At 37.7% G+C, this 21,391-nt stretch overlaps 1 protein-coding gene across 1 annotated transcript; it reads left to right on the top strand.

Moving 5' to 3' along the window:
* The first annotated feature begins 176 nt into the window (after positions 1 to 176).
* LOC113685404 (uncharacterized) lies at positions 177 to 16,435 on the top strand. Its single transcript, XM_089212076.1, has 16 exons — positions 177 to 296; positions 2,546 to 2,584; positions 3,092 to 3,245; positions 7,626 to 7,819; positions 8,021 to 8,311; positions 9,146 to 9,341; positions 9,792 to 10,501; positions 10,930 to 11,165; positions 11,430 to 11,523; positions 11,927 to 12,067; positions 13,016 to 13,248; positions 13,568 to 13,757; positions 14,102 to 14,241; positions 14,438 to 14,526; positions 14,829 to 15,239; positions 15,609 to 16,435. Exons 1-16 carry the CDS (start codon positions 242 to 244, stop codon positions 15,841 to 15,843), a joined length of 3,408 nt encoding a protein of 1,135 aa, XP_089068202.1. The 5' UTR covers positions 177 to 241; the 3' UTR covers positions 15,844 to 16,435.
* The last annotated feature ends 4,956 nt before the right edge of the window (positions 16,436 to 21,391 follow it).

Raw genomic sequence — 21,391 nt, 5'->3', positions numbered from 1 at the left:
GCAGTTCTATGGCCACATATGCCACTCATCGACAAGATTAATCGTTCATTTGCTTGTCTAGTCGTGACTGTCATTTTATTTGCTTTAAGTGATTTCTATTGGTCTATTTAAAATAAATTATTACGTCATCTGTGCTGAAACGGGAGCACAAAAATTCTTAATTATGGTCAACTGGTGTCAACTGGTGTGAAAGTGTTCTGTGTGTGACATTGGGTGTGAAACGAACTAACTGGAACATGCGATGATGAGTTCTGGAAAGACCATTCTCTTTTCCATTTTCTACGTCGTAACAAACAGTGAGTTTCCAATCTTACTAATTACTAGTCAGGTTACTTGTGACTTGATCAAATGGACTATTCTACGTGAGCGGACTCTCTAACAAACGGTATGAAGTTATCAAAATCTCCATTCATCAAGACAAACCCTAAATGTCGACCTCGCCTGATCCATTAAGAGTGCTTTATTTTGCTTCTCATGCAGTCGGAGTTATATCTGTCATCGGATCATTTCATCAGTCATTGTAGATTATGCTTGCTCGCTATAAGTGCCGCAGAAAACCCGCACTTCTTCGAAATCCCTACAAGACTGCAATTGTTTTTCAACAATAAGTGGCACTGCAAGATCTAATTACAAACCAATCTGAAAATAGCATTCTTTGGGAATATTTTGTACTCCCTGAAATAAACTATCGTTGAAATCATGGCTGCATGTTCAAAACAGGGTCAGGGTAAACCAGGTCAAATGAGCAGATATTGTATTTTATATGCATTAATGATGCAGTTTTGAGCAGCTGCAACATTATTACTCATGTATGATGCTTAGTCAGGGTAAAAATTACCTTTAGAACGTGAAATTCGGATAATTTGAATTGAATATTGATCTAACACACTCTGGAATTAATACTCAGTCAGCTTCATACATTCAAAATTTGGCTAGAGGCCATAGCAAGTGGTTATTTGAACCCCTGCATTTATTTACAGATTGCTTTCCTCGTCTCCCCTTTGAATATACACTACTTGATTAGATTTCGAGAAAAAAATTCTATAAACCATTCGACGTCTCTATAAATCATTACAATAGAGAATAACAATGCGTTTCTCATACTTATAGACACGTTAACGACAACGAGTCTGTTGGAAGCTTTGAAGTGAAAAATTTGCTGAACGTTTCATGGCAACTGTGCGCGGGGTCGCGTTAAGGCATAATGTTGTTACTTTTCGTAGTGCAGACCTTCTTAAACATTTAGATCTCACCATAGACGAAAGCTCACCATAATTTAATATGCTTTAAGATCCACTCAATTCAAGTTATTCTTGTTATGCATGCAGTTACTGAAATTTATTCAGGGTGGACAATGACATGGACTTGGCATGGATGACTGCTCCAAAACTTTCGCTCTGCACTGCTGTTTCTCTCTTCTAGAACGCAATGTTTCCTTTTGGAACAGAGGGAACAAAAGAACATGTTTAAATGATTGAGAAGCTTTAGAATTTCACTCGTAAAGCCCACGTTAGATGAATACTCATCAAACAAATTATCTCAGCGGTTGAGTCATTGCTTGAGGGGACATGTTGCTTCATAGTGGTTGCAACAATCAGCTCTATTGTTGTCTTCTGAATATATGAAAAAGCAATGCAGAAACTTTGTGAGCTCTTTTTGAGGCACATAGCGTACCTTTACTTATGAAAAAAATATACTTTTTCAGCCGTTTTAAACTGCAACCTTTGAGTTTGAATTTCCTTGTTACATATTTATGGAGTGTGCAAAAAGAATATTTGAAGCTAGATTCCTTACTCCGAGTTTTCGGTTACCCCTTTAACTCTTAGATCAATTTGTTATTCTCCTTACTGTAAACCATACAATTCTTATAATGTTAGTTCAGCGAATTTAGTATTGGATCAACCAATTATCCCCAAATTTATATTTTTCCTTATTCTCGTTACTTATCTGGTTGATGTTGTATTGATATTGTAAGGAGATATTCTTTCTTGGTCACTCAAGGGTGTTAAAGAGTTAACGTTAAATTTCTTGCTTCTGGACATTGTAAAATATATGTTCGAGTGATGACGCTTTGTTTTGCTTTACTGTTATAGAAGAGCTAAATTTTAATGGAAACAAGGATGTATCGCGAAAGTCAGATAAACCTTTGAGAGACAAAAAAAAGGCTTTGGCAACTAATTCTCTGCATCGTTTACACCCATTCCTTGCGGCCAGATTACAAAGAGCAGATGCATTTCTGTAATTACAAGTTCAGTTATATCTATTATTCAGAACCATCTTAAAACTGCAAGTAGGATGTTCTAAAATTGGGGCTCAACTTTAAAATCCCCTTGCAATGAGACTGTAATAAAATCGGAGGCAGTAAGGACCAACAATCTGAAAAATTATACCAATAAAAATCGACGTTGAAGGTAATGTGTACCTGGGACGCATCTTTCCTGAGCGTAAAGTTCTTTTACTTTAATGTCTGCGTTTTAAATTTCGATGACGCAAATGACTGAAAGTTTATCAAGGTAACTGATTTGTTTGAATTTCTTCTTTGTAGTTTTGATATCTTGTACCCTGCTGACTGGCGCTGAACACAGTAAGTAAACAGATCTCGTTCAACAACTACCTGTGCATCTTGGAAAGTATTATTTTCAGAATTTTCTGAATGGAAGCTACATATTTGTTTGTTTTTTATTTTGTTGTTGTTTTGTTTTATGTTTTATTATCTTTTTGAAGGAAACCTTTTCATTGCATTAGGCTTGCTGATAGAGCCTGGATCAACTACATATTGATCTTTCCCGTTGCTCATATCATATCTTAAACCATAAATTTAGTTGTATATATTAGATCTATATTCTAAGAAATATTTATCAAAACTGGACTGGGGCTTTTTCCATTTTCCGATCCCTATAACTTCGTGATTTAGATAAAATCAACAATTCAGTCGCTGTATCAATGCGTAAGAAGTAGCCCTGGGAAAATCAAAGCGCGTGAGTTTCTAGGATTATCTGAACACTTGTTATTTATTAAGTAAGACACGTTTTTAAAAGTCACAGAAGCGAGAAATGATACTCTATCAAAAATGTTTCATTTTTTTCCCTAGCTTGCGAGATCAGTTTAAACCAATCCACTGGACTGATAGATGTGACACAAGCAGATTATAAGAATCTATACTGCGATTGGAAAATTGGCAATTTTGGAATAACGGACGCGGTTGCACTTTTTCTATTCGACCAAACGGCCATTGTTTCTTGCAGGTAAATAATACGAGTTTTCAATAATAATATATAGATTTAGCCAAGCCTAGAAGCGGAGCTCTTGTTAGTTTATTTTCCAGCCCTTCACTATACTGAATAAAAACTGCAAAAAAACTCTTCAGCGCTGGCTGTAGAAGAGTTTCTTCAAGGGGATTGAGAGACCAGTTCGGGGGGGGGGGGGATAGTGTCGAAGTCTGGAACCTGGGGACGATGTTCTCTCAACTTACAAAGCGATTAACACGCATAATACTCAGCGGTATCTTCAAACAACTCATGGCCTTCGTCGTTGTTCCCGATGTTTTGAGCACATTTTCGAAGATAGGGAATGTTTCTTCTTCAGAAAAAGTGTATGATGTCAGCAACAGTTGAAATTACATTCTATTATGCGTGACTTATAATTTCGGTTTGGGAAAACGAGTCAAAATAGAAAGAAACGACGGTAAACTACTTTGCGTTAAGACATCACTAGTCGATTGAAGTTTATACACATGAGCACAGTGATTCAGTAAAACAATACGCCAGAATCGTATGGGCTTCTCTTACACCTTCTCTTGAAGTTGCCCGGTATGACTGCTTACCCCATCGTTTTTCCCCAACGTTTCAACCTCCTCTGTTTAGCATAGAAAACTAAAACAAAAGTGATTTGCAGCTCGTGTTTGAACCTGAAATTTTTGTTAACTTTTTCGCTTTTGGCTATTCTTGTTTCATGATTATCCTCTGGCTGGAAATATACGACGTCTTTTTGAGATTTTTTTTCTGTTATTTAATTCCGTTACTTCTACTACAACTGCATAAAATGTGGGTGCCTTTAAGAAAACTTGAGATAATACCTGGATTTCATTTTACATCACAGAAATTAATTTCAAACATCAATTAAGTTTTCTCTTTAGTTTAAAAGTTGAGTTGATGTTGTTATTAGCTATATTAAATAGGTTGAAAAGTTTTTGATGGTATTTTCTCACGTTTACAAATAATTGAATTTACTGGAAGGTGGAGTTATTGCAACACGATAACATGCAACTCAACAATCAATTTTATTGATATGTAAAAAGTTTTCTACTGGCAAGTCTTTGTAGTATATTTCAACTCAACCATCTTCCACAACTTGTAAACACTATTACAAAATAATTAGTTGGGGAAATGGAAAACTTGTGGCGTATACACTATGTTTGGAATGCTATGTCCATAACAAGCTAACTGGATTGATGAGGGTGTGTGTGGGAATAGGCTCTCTTGTTTTTATCTTCTAAACTTAATTCCCTGTCATTATCGAAGCTGGAAAAGAAATATTTATTTTCTGGTGAATATTTTTGTCCGACATACTTTTCCTATGTCGAAATTTAGCATCAAAACAAATACAGTTTTCATCACAATGACCGATATGACCGAACCTACAGAGCTTCAAGCTTTTAACAGACAAAAGGATGGTTGAAAAGTTACTTTAAACATTTCCTTGTGTTTCTGTGTTGTTCTATCTTGAGACGAACTCAAAGTTCGTCAAAATTTACTTGATAGCGACCATGAAATATACATGGTGTGCCTACTTGTCGCCACCGTTTACTGGCATAAATTACTAAAATTTGTAAAGAAACCTAACATAACACTCTTACCTTGTTTATTTGTGATTTATAAGCTGTCTCAACTATGATATTACGCCTAGGTATGACTTTTTGATAGGAGCCCAGGTTTTGCGTTGTGTTTTCCCCTCCCCCACTCATATCATTAGCCAGGCACGCAATAATTGATAGGGATAAAAATCAGTGATCTGGTACGTACCTTTCACGGTGTCTCTAACTTTAGTAGACTACCTGAGACCTAGCTGGTACGTTTTAAGGTGTTTTTAGCTCAACAAAATACCTGAAATAAGCATTACTAGGACGATTTTAATGATCTAACTTGAGCCTCTAGAGCACATGGATCAAGAAGTTTCTATTTTTGGGATTTTTCAATTTTTTGCATTTGAATTGGTACTTTTTAGGGGTAGACATCGATTGTTACCACCACCACACAGATAAGACGCAGGTATCATTTATAATTTTATAAGGGTCGTTTTCGAAATTCCTGGCGTGCATCCCCGCCCTCTTATGTTATATAATTGTGGTGTCCCTCGTGGGGTGATGACACGTGCAGCACACTTGAAATTGAGCAAAGACAAATTTTAATGTGATTTTTGGTGAAGAGAAACAAGTTCTTTCAGTGTCTAGTAGCTTGAGCAGATGGGTCCTTTTTCACCGTGTGCATAATTACGCGCCCCGCCAGACTGCGGGAGGCCATCAAAGTGTTCAAACATTAGTATAGGAAACTCCGCCTCTGTCTGGATTTTTGGTAGCCTATTGACCAATTCCTAATCGATACTTAGGTCTGACGGGAAGCGTAACGGTGGTAAGAAGCCTACTTATCGGAGCTAGGCTTTATGAATTTTCCAGACATCTTGAGTACTATCTGTGATACACGCTTCCCAATTCCCCTATCGGCTTTTGGAATCGACTTAACCCTAAATTTACAATGGCCGGACACCTCTTAGGACACTCAACATCTCCCAACATTGTAAAATCAACGATATCTGTTAGAGTCTCGAGGATGCCGGTGCGCGGCTTAATGAGATCAACTGGCAGCTCGAAATGACCTGTTGGATGTTTCTTTTGACCGAGGGAAACGCGCAAGCTTTAGTTCAATGTTTGGAGAAAGGTCGTTTTTGAACCTTTTCCGCGATAATCGAACACCGCTAGATTCTGTAAGAGACAAACTTGTGACACTAATTTATTTTGTTAAAGTTCAATGCCAGATTGTTAGGACGACTTGGTACAGTGCGAGTTTGTTATTTCAGATCCTTCAACAGGTAATAATCGTTAAAACTAGAAAATACGATTGAGTTCGATGCAATAGTCTCTACTTCTGTTAAGACGTTGACATTAATGTTGATTTGCATCAGAAAATAAGCTGAGAGTGCCAATAGTTCAGAATAGAACCATTTTTACTTATCATAGGCTTTACGAACGACTTGTAGAAGGAGTAGTTACTTCTTTCTTGTCAAGAAACTGTTTAATGTTATTTAATTAGAAAATCAGATGAGTCACTCATAACGGTTATTTTTTTGACTGGACGCAATAGTGTCTACTATAGTTATGACGTTTCGTATTAGTGTTGATTCGCATCAGAGGAAGCAAAGATTTATTGTTACAACTCCAATAGTTCGAATGCAGTAGTTTATTCGTATCTAATTCTTGCGTATACTGTACGACTCGCTATAATAAATGCGGCAGAATTGGAACGAAATGGCTGTTTTTCTTTACCTTTATTGAGGAATGTTGTGTTGTGATTGAAGAGAACATCGACAAAAACTTGCAAGCTTAAAAGTTTGGTAGAGGGGTCGAAATCCGCTGTGACACTAGAAAAGGAGTCATCGATGGATCTGGACATTTTAGTTTTCTGAAAATTGATTCCTGGAAGGTTTTTCTAGATATCGTCGGCGTCTCCAAGCGCACACTAATGGTGTATCCAAGTTACGCAAGCAATGGCGCCTGCACATTACATTCTTCCTCGGCCTTCCATTACGTAATGGCTGAGATAGTGCTCGCGATACAGTTGGTCACGCATGCTAAAAGTAGCATCTGGTACGGATGCCCGTACGGTAATAAGTCGAATTTTTTTCGGCTTGATGGGTTACTACTATTTCGTGTACTTATGGGGCTACGCTGCTCGCGCTGCGAGGTCTGCTACATAATAATTACTAAGTACTAATTACTAATTAAAGTACTCATAAGAAACATTAATTTGTACGCTGTCAAGTGTTATAAATCCATAAAATCAAATGAAAACAGTTGTAAATGCACTTTTGACAGCTGAAAAGAGCGTTTTGAAGTCTTCATAGCACATAAACAGACGCCTCTTAATTAAGAAATTACGTAGGGCATTTATAGGTATAGTATAGCTCTCCTGTTGTGTGCCAGTTTCCGATATAGCACTATTGTGCAATTACCACTATCATAAAAGTTACCAAGCTATTTACAACATGCTGAAAAAGATCGAAGACTGATACCTCGTAATTTGTTTGTTCACATCGTGTGAGCCAAGCATCTTAACATAGATATCCAGAAAATAAACGTGAGGTGTTCAGTCTCTCTCGGTTTTTACAGGATCTCGAGATACCTAGAGTAAAAACATAGGGAGCTAACCATCATTCATATACCAACCGAAGTTTTTTTCCAAACGTATTCTTGACCTTTAAGTGTATCTTTAGTTCGCGATATCTGATAACCACTGCTGTTATAATCAAAATTTGTTACTTTCCAGAGAGAAACGAGCATCGTGTTCATTTTCCTTTTCGCTTTTGTACAGGAAGCGCATTTTAACTTTTGTGTTTTCTGCCATTTATTGCAGCGAGTATGTGAAGATTTTCAGTGGCGATGGAACCCTCGTATATCACAAGGAGGGTTGTTGTCCCAACGATCCGGGATCCTTTATTGAAATTCCTTTTATGCAATCCGTAAACATCAAAGTCAATATTCTATTGACTGAACTACAAAGCCGCATAACATCCCACTTTGTGATATTAAAACATGGCCTCCATTCAGGTAAGGAAAAATGTTACTTGTCATTGCGCTTTAAATTTGCACAGTCACCTTACTTTTTACATTCTTTTTAAACATCTCTCTAAGGGTTTGATTTTTCTGCCTCTACTGTACATTTCACCGCTTGATGTTACATTTTACGAACGGAATTCTTCATTTATGGCTAGGAATGAAAAAGCACCTCTTGAATTCTTACTCTTTTAGCTACTTATACTCCTGGCTGGCTAGCGTCAGTAGACAATATCACAAGCTCAAGTATTTTAATTCAGTGGAATAACCTAACCAGCTTTATAAATCGAGAACTACTTCACTACATCGTCCTTCTCTCATCCTCCGATGGAAGCCCACCATACCATGCTAATGTAGATGGAAGTAGACTATATATAGAAATTTATGGACTGGACCATTCACAAAGGTATCATATGGAAGTGTTTGGAGTGGACGCACTTGGCTATTGTTACAAGACTCTAGAAGTGAACGCTACCACGAAAAAAGGTAAGGCAATACGGTACGAGCTTAGATCTTTTCGTTACTCGTTTAGGTGGCCATAGAAAGTTGCGCGGACAAATATACCATTAAATGTAAACTAAAAATTGAACCTGATGTTGTGTTTTCCGAAGACCTTGCGAGGAATGACTTTAAGCTGTACACGTATTTACTTGTTGACATCCCATCGAAAATCGACTTACAAACTTTTGGGTAGCAGCAACTATATTATTAATTTGTGTCAATTAAATCCCCTATAGCCCAGGTTATTCGAAGGGTGGATGATAACGCTTTCCACTGGATAAATCGCCTTCCGGTGGATAGCAAATAATTTTTCGTTAACAGTAATCACTAGAGAGTGATTTATCCTTTGGACAGCGTTATCCACCCTTTGAACAACCGGGCCCTGATGGTGATTTTCTTATCGAGACCTACGCTGTACCACACTACGCCAAGAGCAATGTATAAACATCACTTAAAGATTCGGCGATAAGATCGGGCACGAAGTGACGATTTTGCTCTATCCGAAGATTGGTCATAATCATAATAGTAATTCAAGACTTCAAAGCTAAGTACACATGCTTAGAAATTTATCAGGACGGTGAAGAAATCTCGGTCCACGCCGCAAGGACTCGAGCCAGAAGCGATCGTGTGGTCAGATACTCTATCAAATGAATGACAGAAAAGGCCATGACAAAGATTAAACTAACTTGTAATATATTGATAAGAGATAATGATTTAAATATATATATATATATATATATATATAGCCGGAAAATGATAAAAATATTCAAACAGCTTTATTCTGAGACCTTGCTGAATTGTTGCTTGTTTCTTTTTCAGTGTCATGCGGATATCGACCAAGTGACATGCGTATTGTTGGTGGGTCAGTCGCCCCAATCAATAGCTGGCCCTGGCAGGCGATGCTGCGGAACAGTTATGGTTGGCAGTTTTGCGGTGGTAGTTTGATACATCCGTTCTGGGTTGTCACGGCCGCTCATTGCGTACATGGAAAATCCGCGTCGTCGGTGAAAGTCCTGTTAGGAGAAAATTTTTCTTCACGCTTAACTGTCTTTTAAAAATTAAGCCTTTAGCAGTTGATATTCCTAATAAATTGGCAACAAGTGTAGAAAATTCATTCAATCCTGCACGCTGGAAATTAATTGAAAAGCTAGAAATTTTACTGTTGAACAACAAAGATTCATGAATAGAACCTGATAAGCTGAACCTCCGGCGAACTTTTCAGATAGGATTACTTTTCAATGGTGCAAACAAACCTTGATGTGCAGCAAGGTGACTTAAACCGAGGGCCCTAGATTTGAAATCCAACGCCACCTACAAAACTGCATCACACGCGGCCTCGCCGTTTCCCCTTGACGGTTAATTGACGCTCAATATGTTTTTAAAATATTTTTATTGTATACTAAAATGTGCGATTTTTTCTTACGGTACGATTAATAACATATATTGTGTTTTGATTCAATTCCAGATTGGGGGCACATTACAAATCTTATGGCAATGTCAGCACAGAGCAGAATTTTGATGTTATAAAAATAATTGAACATGAAAGCTACAATAGCCCATACCGCTGGAGCAATGATATAGCTCTATTACGGTTATCAAAACCGGCTAAGCTTGGAAAAGGAGTTGGGCTTGTTTGCCCTCCGGATACGAGTTTTAAGCTTCCTTTCGATAGTCCTAACAAGAAGTGCTGGATAACTGGTTGGGGAAGACTTTCGTACAATGGAACCTATCCCAACGAGTTGATGCAAGTTGATTTACCTTTGGTATCAAAAAAGCGCTGTATTACGTCATACCCAGATAAAATCGATGACTCTATGATATGCGTTGGCCAAGATGAAGGTGGAATAGGAGGTTGTTCTGGCGACAGCGGTGGACCACTTGTGTGTGAGTTCAGTGGTAAATGGTATCTGGAGGGAGCTACTAGTTGGGGGAGCAAACGCTGCGCAGACCCATTGAAATACACTGTATATGCCAACATTCGCCATTTAAAGTCGTGGATAACAAGCAAGATGTCCTCTTTCCCTGTTACGGCGTTTTACCTATCATGTAATTTTGACAAAAGTCTGTGTTCGGGCTGGGAGCAGTCTTACTCAGATGCTTTCGACTGGACACGACATCGGGGTTCAACTCCATCTCTGTCTACAGGACCATCCTATGACCACACTAGTGGATCAGGTATGTACTTGCTATCATATACGAGTCGATGGGCTGACTCTCTAAGTTTATCATGACCCAGAAACCTTAGCATGAGGAGACTATTTATTCACGTAATTCACATTCACAAGATATTTGCTAAGATTATCCGACTGTATACCGTTGCTATGCAGATAAACCATTTTGAAAAGTTTCTTAAACTTTTAAGATAAATTGGTTTTATCGACTTAGATGATAACGCAAGTTGACCAACATACATAGCTGATGTTTGAAGCCTTAGTCATACTTACCTACTCACTCACTCACTCTCTTACACTAAGCCATCTTTCCATCACATTGGCTATTCGATATAAACAAACTCAGGTTAATTTTGCCCATGAATTTTGCAGAAACTTAAATAGAGACATCAATGTAGTTTTTTCATATATATGTATTTCTCTGTTATTCAGGATATTATATGTACATCGAGGCATCGTCCCCTCGAGTTATGGGTGATAAAGCAAAGCTTGAACTCTCCTTATGCGGAAATGGAGATGAGGCTTGTCTTACATTCTACTATCACATGTACGGAAACACTACTGGGACCCTAAATGTCTTCAGTGGAAGTAAGGTTGTATTCAGTGCCTCAGGAAACAAAGGCAACTATTGGCAGAAGGCCGAACGAACTATTTATTTGGACAAAGTTGTAAGTCACTTAAGCAATATCATTGTTTTTTTTTTCAACACCCTTATAATACCAGGTGTAAATAACTCTTATCTGAAATGACTGCTTATCGCAATGCAATGTAGGCAGGGTGGTTTGTGTGAAAATTTAAGTTCTTTGCTTACAGCATTAATAATTCCATGAGGTGAAGGATTATTGACAAAGTGGGATAAGAGTTAAGTGTCCAGTTACACAGCTCTAAATTCGATTTATTATAGAACGTCCTTTATTCAAATTTTGTCTTAGGTCACTTTTGAGGGGATAGTAGGATCATCTTTTAAGGGAGACATTGCCATTGATGACGTTTCGATTAAGAGCGGACGCTGTCTTACATCACCAGGTGCGTAGCATGAACATTTTAATAGACGCTACGTGTGATTCTCTCTTTTCCTTTCACAATCTTGAAAACTGCAGCTGGGCTAAGTCACTCAAAATCAATTCTCAATAAACACCCACAAAGTTTTTATAACGAGCTCACTCTTAATAGCCTCTCATCTTTTCCGGCCTTTTTACACACTTCACTTTTCGAAATTTCCTCGTTAATATTAATACCACACTCAAAAAAAATAAGACTTAATTTATCTCAGTTCAAATTCATAGTTCTCTTCCGAGCTCTGAGAAACCCCCCTACGAGATCATAGGAGACGGTTCTTACCTCGTAAGAGCCCAGTGATAAAACTTGTTGAATAACTATACGCAAGAAAATCAGGATTAGTCATATCTTATCTTATTGAATATTTCAGCAACCACGACATGTAATTTTGACAGTAGACTGTGCTCCGGTTGGTTGCAGTCTTACTCCGATGTCTTTGACTGGACACGAAATAGGGGAGCAACGACATCTTCTAACACTGGCCCAGACTACGATCACACCACAGGCTTTGGTAAGACTCCTTAAAACTAACATCAACGATTACATTTCAATTTCTTTGGTTAACGATATCTTAAAATGCCATGGACACAGCGAAATCAAGCGCCTCTTTTTCCCCTTTGAGAAACGCATGGAATTTAAAGTGAGTCTTTTTTGTCTCATAATTGGCTGTCATTCTGTCACTTTCAAAGAAATGATAAAATACGTGTGTGACGGGATGTTGTGTCTGCTCTACAGAAGGCCATTCGAAGAAAATGGCACGGGTGTTTTATCGCCCGTGAGAACGCTTTGAACAACGCGAGTCGTCTGAGATCTGACACTAATAATGAGAGCCTGTAAGAACAATACTCCTTTTTCATTCAGTGTGTTCGCTTAGTTGCCAGTTCCTGTCATTATGACAAAGACCAGCGACTTTGCCTAGTAATCCAAGCGTTGATATGCAAAAATCTATCGACTAAAACAAAGTTGCTTAAAACAGCATTATTGACAAATTTGTTCAATTTCATATCAAACATACTTAAGTTCACCCAACTTGAAATTGAAAAAGAACAACGCTTTTTTTTTTTTTTTTTTTTTTTTTAAGAGCAAAATATCCACCCAGTTTATATTTCAGCATCGAATAAGTGATTTATAATTCCACTAGGATTTCATTATCTAGTTCAATAGCGTCTTGTTTTGACCTACACCTCACGGCATCATCAAAGATTCTCATGACGAAAACAATATAATCAATATAAACAATATATCTTTTTGAAATCTCTGCTGACAGCCAAATGAAAGTTTAAATCATTCATTGCGGAAATTTTGTTGTTCCACTCTCTGTCCGTATTTTTGCCCAGCTCTACGGTCCACTACAATAACATATTTTACGAGTTCTGTTGCACTTGAATGGTAAAACGGCTTGTCATAACTTACATACATGTTAGTTTATTATATATGTTGACAATTTTCATTTTCTCAGGCTACTATATGTACATCGAAGCCACCAAGAAAAATGCTGGTGACAACGCCAAGTTAAAGCTTTATTTAAACGGAAACGGAGAAGTCTCTTGCCTTAGGTTCTATTATCACATGTATGGAGATACTATTGGGGCACTCAATGTCTACAGTGAAAATCATTTAATATTCAACTCTATTGGAAATCATGGAAACCTTTGGATAAAGGCAGAAAGGACATTTCATTCAGATACAACAGTAAGTCTTATTGGAAGAAAACGGAAACATATTTTTATAATAAGATCGCGAGTATCATGACAATATTGACCCCAATAGTTATGGGCAAGTATGATTTTCATCGAAAAAATCCAATGAACAGAAAACACACACCCACCAAAATTCATCAACAATAATTTTCGAGAGAAGGTTTCCTTTTTTTTTTGACAATATTAATTGTGTTCAATCAATATTTAAATCCATCTCCACTAAAAATTTGGCAACTTTTGGGGCGTTATCTTTCTCTCCACCCTCTACGTCTAAATAAATTCATTAAGAAAATCCATCTTCGCTTTTGCAGTTGACATTTGAAGGAATAGTAGGATATTCCTTCACTGGTGACATAGCCATTGATGACGTCACCGTATCCAGTGGGAGCTGCTCAGGGCAAACTCCGCCTCCAACATGGCATTCAGCTCTGACAACTATTGAGCCTTCTTTAAAACCTAACAGTTCCAACAATGTGACCACCCAAAAGCCGTCCATGCCAGGTACTTGCCGAGATAGAAACATAGTCCTAGTCTTCAAGACCTAAATTCATTATTTTATGTGGGAAGAGTCAAAAATGTGTCAACTGCACTCTTATCTATATGTCAAATATGTCCCTTTGTCTTTCTGTCAAAAATTCAATTTTGACACATTTAAGGTATTCACCATTGTGCTTTTTTCATCAGGATTTTTTTATTAAACAAAACGCATTTTATACACTACTAAGCAATAGAACATACAAATATCAAATACGTTGAAAGAGCTAATGTTGAACCTCAATAAGAAATAGAGCATGCTATATTTAATTTTCAGCACAATGTTTTGTCTTTTCTCTTTACGATTCTAGTTAATTCTCCAACAACCAAGGGGAATTTTACGTCGACCCACGTGCTGACTTACAATCCGACTACTATTCCTCGCACTCCATCGGCAAAAGAAATACAAGAAGCAGTAATGTTAAAAATGACAAATTTTGATATGAAGAAGGTGATCTTAAGTTATTATGCATTTATTTGGCAAAGACGAAGAAAAAATCCTACACGTTTATCATACAATATGTCATTAAGCACAGAAACAATTTTCACTGCACACGTAGTTTGAGTTGAATCAACCGACGCGAATTCCTTTTGTCGCAGCATTCATGAAATTATTCCCTTTCCTGTTTTTTATCTGTCCATCGCAGTGGAAGGAGATGGAAGCAGACTTTAAACGAGAAGTTGCAAGTGCAGCTAATGAATATTGTGCAGATGGAGGAGCATCCTGTCAAACAAGGTAAACCAATCAACAATCTTAAAACAGCAGTTAGCAAACTAAATGAAGAACAAAGCAAACGTAATGCGAAGGGACGAACGGTGAGATGGATAATTATACTCATCAGATGGCCTAGGCCGATGGCTGCTATAAAGTCCGCTCTAATTGACTATGAGCAGAGTGAATACGGCATTAAGCCCTAATAGCACCCACGGCTCCACTATCGACTACGCATATAAGGAAGAACGAGATAGGATATCTAAGGACCGCAGTAATTATCATATACTTGTGGAAGGTCTCATATACTGCTTGATCCATTTCAGTCTTCGTCGGAGACGATCATCCGATAGCATGAAGAACCTCATTGGGAACCCTCAATTCTCAGACGATATGGTTCAGATTGTCTCTGGTTACCCAAGGCTGTCACCGGACGATCCAAGCATAACGTTGTTGGCTTTTTACCTACAACTTCCTGGAGGTGTCGGAGATAATTTGGTCAGCGAAGATGTCCTGAAAAACATCGTGAAAAGCGATATAAAATCTATTGAAGGGTCGATGGGTGTTAGCATCACAACTGTTCAGTCAATGCCATCCACTAAGAATGAAGTAGATCAAGAAGATGAGACAGATGACAAAGGATCAATCTCAACCTCGGTTATTGTGGGTGTTACCCTTGGATCCCTGTCCTTGCTGGGGATTCTCATCGCTGTCAACTTGTTTATCAAATCTAATAGGTACAAGAGTCTCTTTTAAAGTTCAAAGAGGAGCAGATGAATAATCATATCGCTATGTCATAGGGGTTTCTCAAATAAAACGATTTTGCCTCGACTCCAAAGCGACTGTAGGCCCCTCAACGAGCTGAGAAAGGGGTAATTGTGAGAAAAGGAGAGATTAGGAGAAAGGAACAGGTCATCAATTTTTATCTGTATAAAAATATGAAGATTATGACAAAAAAAAAATAAGCCAGAAGTTGAAATAGCAATTTAGCTGGGCTGAGTTGGCTTTCGGTTCTCTCGAAATTCTTTCACTCTCACAGACATTTTAAATAGGTATCATGTGATAGTTATCACCTTCATAGGAGTTTCATTTGATTTCCACCATAGGTTCGGCCCCAAACGCCGTGCCCTGTCCACCGACAAGGTCAATCAAGGAATTGAGTTAGATCAAGAAGCTGTTAATAAGAATGCAGATAAGCATGGTGTGACTTCCAGCAAACCAAGTGGTACGACAATAGCTGGGGTGTCAGTTGAGGAAACATCACTTGACGAGGAATACCATGAGGAGAAGCTGCCCAGGCCCGGTGAAGAGATCCCGCCAAACGAAAATGTGAACTGCTGATCTGTATGGAAAGGAAGGTGGCCCTTGTTCCTAGGGAAAAAACAGTTATTTTTTTAAAACTTCTCCTCTTACGACTTTTCGCGTTCATGATTGTCCTCTGGTCGGAAATACGCGGAGTCGTTTTGGGATTTTTTTTCCGTTGTATAATTCGGTAACCTCTGCTGTAATTTCATGCAAAGTAAGTTCCTTTAAGCCGACTGTCCATGATCTTGGCAACTCTAGCCACTAAAACACGAAATTTGGGTAAAATGTTTCTTGCGTTTGATTTAAAGGGAAGCAATCTAGAACTAGAATATTATAATTAAAACTTGATGATGTAAAGAGACCGAGGACTCGACCATGAAGATATTCGTAGATACCTTGAAATAATACCTGGATTTCATTTTTACATTGTAGAAATCAATTCCAACACAATGAAGTATTCGATTTAGTTTTAAGTTGATTTGATGTTGTTCTTGGCTATATTAAAGAGGTTCAGAAAAGTTTTAGATGGTATTTATTCAAGTTTGCAGATAAATGAGTTTACTGGAAGGTGGAGTTCTGGCAACATGTTAACATGAAACACAACAATAAATTTATTGATCTGTAAAAAGGTTTTCATATGACCATACACTGGCAAGTCTTTGTACTATATCAACCCAACCTTTTAAATTTTTGCAACTTGTAAACACCATCACGAAATAATTAGTCGTGGAAATGGAAAGTTTGTTACATATACACCATGTCTGAAGTTCCATGCCCAGAATAAGCTAACAGGATTGAGGGGGGTGTATGTTGATTTATTATCTGCTATGTAACGGGGGAGTTTCCTTCACTTCTGAAGTTATCACACGTGCACCCACGTCTGAAAAAGGATAACCTCGACAAGGAGATTCTTAAGAACTACAGGCCTTTTGCTAATATTCCGTTCCTTAGCAAAGTGATCGAAAAGGTTGTCGAAACACGAATAATTTGATGCCAACTACGCAGTCTGCATACAGGAAACACCACTTTACGGAAATGACCTTGCTACGTGTGACAAACGACATTTTTAGAACGGTTGACCGTCGCCAAGATGTTGTATTAGTACTACTCGATTTATCAGCGGCCTTTGACACTATTGATCATACGATCTTGGTGGAATGACTCAAGTCTTACTTTGCTTTCTCAAAACTAACTCTGTGCTGGTTCAGACCTTACCTTGAAACCGTCGGCAATCAATAGTTATTAGAGATCAAGTGTCCACTCCTTGTGCTCTGCGTTAAGGTGTCCCACAGGGCTCTATACTTGAACCATTACTTTTCACCCTTTGCATCGCCCCTCTTCAACACGTAATTGATCGCCATAGCCCTCCGAAGTTGTATAGAGGATGTAATACGATGGAACACGCAAAACATGCTAAGAAGTAATGCTGAAAAGACGGAGTTTATACCATTTACATCCCGGTTCACCGAGACACGTAACATCGAGAAGCTCTCTCTTTTGCCAATACCGTCATTGAAATAAGGGAGAAAAAATTTCAGTCGGGATCGCAGAATTGAAGAACCTCATTGGGAACCGTCAATATAGCATACTATAAACTGTGTTGATATCGCATTACTGCAAAGGAAAGTCAGTTGGCAACGGCGAATGGCTCTGAAACAGACCAACCAAGACATTATAATTCGGAAATTCCTTCAGAAAGCGTTTAGGTCGAGGAATTTATTGAGTAGGCTTTGCGTTCTTCAACTTTTCTGTTCAACAGCAAATTGCTTTCAAAAAATCGATTTTACTTAAATTTCAGTTTTATCTAATTTTGAGTTTAGAGCTGCAAACCGAGACTGAATAGTTAGACATGATAGTTTTAATCGTTTTTCCATCGCTGTTTTTTTTTTTTTTTTACTTTCAGTGTCGAGGTTTTGCTTTTTTTCAGCTTATTAATGGTTTATTTATTTATTTTTTGGTTTTATTTGTTTTTGCTTTTGCAGGCAACCCATTCAAAAATGTCACGTTTGGCTTTCCCTGCCGGCTGCATCGAGGTTAATATGCAGTTGCATCGAAGAAGGCTAATCACATTTGATTATAGTCCTTCTTAGTTTTAGTCAGAATCAAGGATCGTAATCTTCGTGCAGAATTGTAGTGATCCGTTTTAGTTAATACATTTGACTTGCATCATTTTTCTGTCGTCATTTTAGTAGAATTCCCGTTGGTACGTTAGCGAGGTAAAGTGCTCTTTGCTATCCCTCGTTATTGTGTAAAAAGTATTTAAAGTGAAGTTGTGTTTTCTTTCGGTACATTTACCAATATTTGAGTAAAATAAAACTTCGTCGTATGTCACTTTGTTTTAGCATTTCCATCTTATAATCAGGTGGACCATGTCTCTTTCCATCACCTTCATTGTGGAAACGTGTAACATTACAAAGTAGCACTTACGAACAAGTCTCTGTAAGAATCAAACATCTTGGGAAATGAAAAGAAGAAATGATAGCCACTATTCAACCTATCTCTTCCATTCCAGCTGGTGTACAGTACTATATATGTGATGATGACTACACTATTAGTGAAATGCATACAACAGTGTTGCTGCAGCATCGTCCAGCGGTTTGTTAGTCTCCAATCTTTGCGCGGTTTACTGTATTTTTAAAAATAGTTTTCGCGCCAATAAATTATTAGTCAGAATTTTTCTTTGTGTTTCTGTATGTCGTTTCGTATAAATATCCAAACCGTCAGGCATGTTCTTGCTATCCTTTCTTTTTTTGATTTTCATTCACCACTGGTTATGTAACTAAATATTTGAGAGTTTATTGGTGTATTCGCTACAAGTGTAGATTCAGAGGCCTGTAGCTCCAGACATCGTGGACAAATGATCAAACGATTTTCACATTTAAACGGAGTGCCATTTATATCAAAAATATTCACCCGCAATTCCTCTGGCTCGGCACCAATCACTTTTTCTGTTCCAGCAAAACAACTATTTCTGCCTATTTCACGTCGCTACATTGCCAGACCTGATATTATGCGCCAAGCCCTAAAAAGCCATTCCCTGTTTACGCAAGCATTCGCACGAATCGTCAATGCTAATGTGATCAGCTTCTAAAGTTATTTCTAAATCATAAGATCACTGACTTATCAAATTTTTCATAATACATCACGTGCAGTGATGGTATGTCGATAGAACCTCCTACTAATTAGTATGCGGTCTTTTCTCAGATACAAAGTCACTGCACGTATTTTTTTTCGTGGTCTAATTTCCAACGTCCTCAAAATAATCATTGTTATGGCATCTATGGAGACAAGATTTTCCAAGAATGTCTTTGAGGACTCTAAATAAACTCGTAGTCATGTGTTTAAATCGGTCTAAAATCACTCTCTTTTGGCCCTGGATATCAAATCCGATATTCCCTGTTGACCGTTTATTAACCATTACATAAACATCGCATCTGTGTACCCGGGTAAAACATTCCTTCATACTTGAGAGAGTATTAAACTGAAACCTATACAACTCTCAGCTTAAGTGACCTCTTAAAGTACTCGGTACAGTATGTTTCTTGACATGGTCGTTTCAGTTAGTAAATGAATAATATGCAAGCAAAAATATGACTCTGTTTCCCTCGCAGTTGTCATTTGTATCATGGCTCACCAGTTCGGCCGCTTGCCTTTGCCTTGTTGCAGCAATAATCAGCTGTCTCCTCAAGAATTTTCTTTCAAACTTTTAAGACTTTTCTCGAGAATATTTGAGCGTTTGTATTCTTTGTCTAGCATCAGTCGACAGCAGTAGTCATTACAGGAAAGATATAATGCTCGTAATCTCACCCGTATTTCGTACGAACTGTTGTGTAAAACCCCGCGAGAATTTTAGTCAGGGCATCCGATTTATAATTTCAAATCTGTTTTTTAGTCGGCTGTTATACATTTGTGGGGTGTTATTATTGTATCATGGGTATGATATGACAAATTTTCCCCGCTAACATTGCTCGTGCGATATCATTTGGCACAGTACTTACTTACTGACTGGGTTTTATCAAACTTTTAACCGTCATGGTAGTCTACAAAAAGAATTACGAACTAGCCACAGTAAAGCTTCTTTCAGTCAATTGATTAGCTGAATTGGCGTCTTCTATTTTTCGATCTTGCATAGTTAGCACAAATTAATTAAATTCAAACCTGTGAAGCCGTTTGTTCTAGGTATCAAAGGTAATTCCGCGCTGAATGTACATAACACATCTAGAGGGTAGAACAAACCCATTCCAGCACAAGTCTCAGACAAGCTTTTCCATTGTAGTTATATATTTCTGTCTAGCTGCACAGCATGGCGTCGTTGTTAACGAACTCTTTTCCGGGCATAGCTTATCAAAGTTTTGGTATTGGGAAATATTGGGTCGATTAAAATTTAAAAATCGGTTATTAGTTAAAGTAGAGTCCTCTCATTTCAAGTAAATAGCAGAGACAGATGTATCTTCTTTTTTTTACGTTCTAATATGAACTAAATTTATTCTATATCAATTCGTCATTTTTTTCCTGTTTACTTTTATCACTTCTTAGATTTGGTTTCTATCATTGGAATAACAAAGAATGATATTTCTTTCTCTGCAAGAGATTCTTTCTTTTATTAGTTTTATTAGTGACGCTAAGCACCACGGCTCTTCTCTGGCATTGTTTCAAATGAGTTGACCCATTGAGGCTGAAAAATAACATTTTAAAAAAGTGATGAAATTGTGAATTTTTCAAAATTTTAATTCTTCATTTGTTACTGGAGCCTTTAGCAAATTTTACCCTAAATCTTTAATAATACTAAGGGATAGCTGAAAATGTAAGTTCAAAGTTGGGAAAACACAGAAATTTGGGTAGTGTTGAGTCCAGGTTGTTGTTGTATATGTTTTACTCTCAGTAGGAAGGTAAGTGAGAAGAACACAGAAGTGTACGATACAAATAGTTTCAGATTAGGAACACAGTTTAACCCCGGGATCAAAAGACGATTATCTTTGTTAATCTGACGTAAGACTGATGCCATGCATTTTGGAACCATCTCAGACTTTCTAATGCAAAATCTTTTAATATACACATATTTATGGAAAACCAGCTGACAGGGTTCACGATTTTACTTACTTAGGCGTGGTATTTGATGGTCATCTTAATTTGAACAGTCACGTAAAGCAAATGATTTTAGGGAGGGTAAGCGCATAGGCATGTTAGTCCGTCTTCCCTAGGTTACTTGACGACTCAAAGTGCCAATACTGTTTACATCTGGTTAATTAAACCAATTCTAGGTTACAAAGATACACTGTGGGGTTTCTGCGGTTATGAAAAGAGTTAGGTATTGAAGGCTTTGCAGAAGAAGGCAGGTGGAACTGTTACTAGAACAATTCGAAGCAGCCTTGTCGCGGAGATTTTTAGGTGGCGTGCGATTGGAGAAAGACGCCATGTAAAGAAATGCGTTTTTCGCAATATTTTAAGATTTATTTAACTTTTAACAATAAGATTCACACACGTGACCTGTCAAAACGGAAGTAACAGAGATATATTTTTATCACCAGGGATGTATTGCTTTCAAGAATTTTTCTAGACGACGATATGTTATGTAAACATTAAA

Source organism: Pocillopora damicornis, chromosome 7, assembly GCF_964200805.1.
Source record: "Pocillopora damicornis chromosome 7, jaPocDami1.2, whole genome shotgun sequence".
Lineage (NCBI taxonomy): Eukaryota > Metazoa > Cnidaria > Anthozoa > Scleractinia > Pocilloporidae > Pocillopora > Pocillopora damicornis.
The sequence above is the reverse complement of the archived record's forward strand: the minus strand, read 5'-3'. Positions and strand labels throughout refer to the sequence as shown.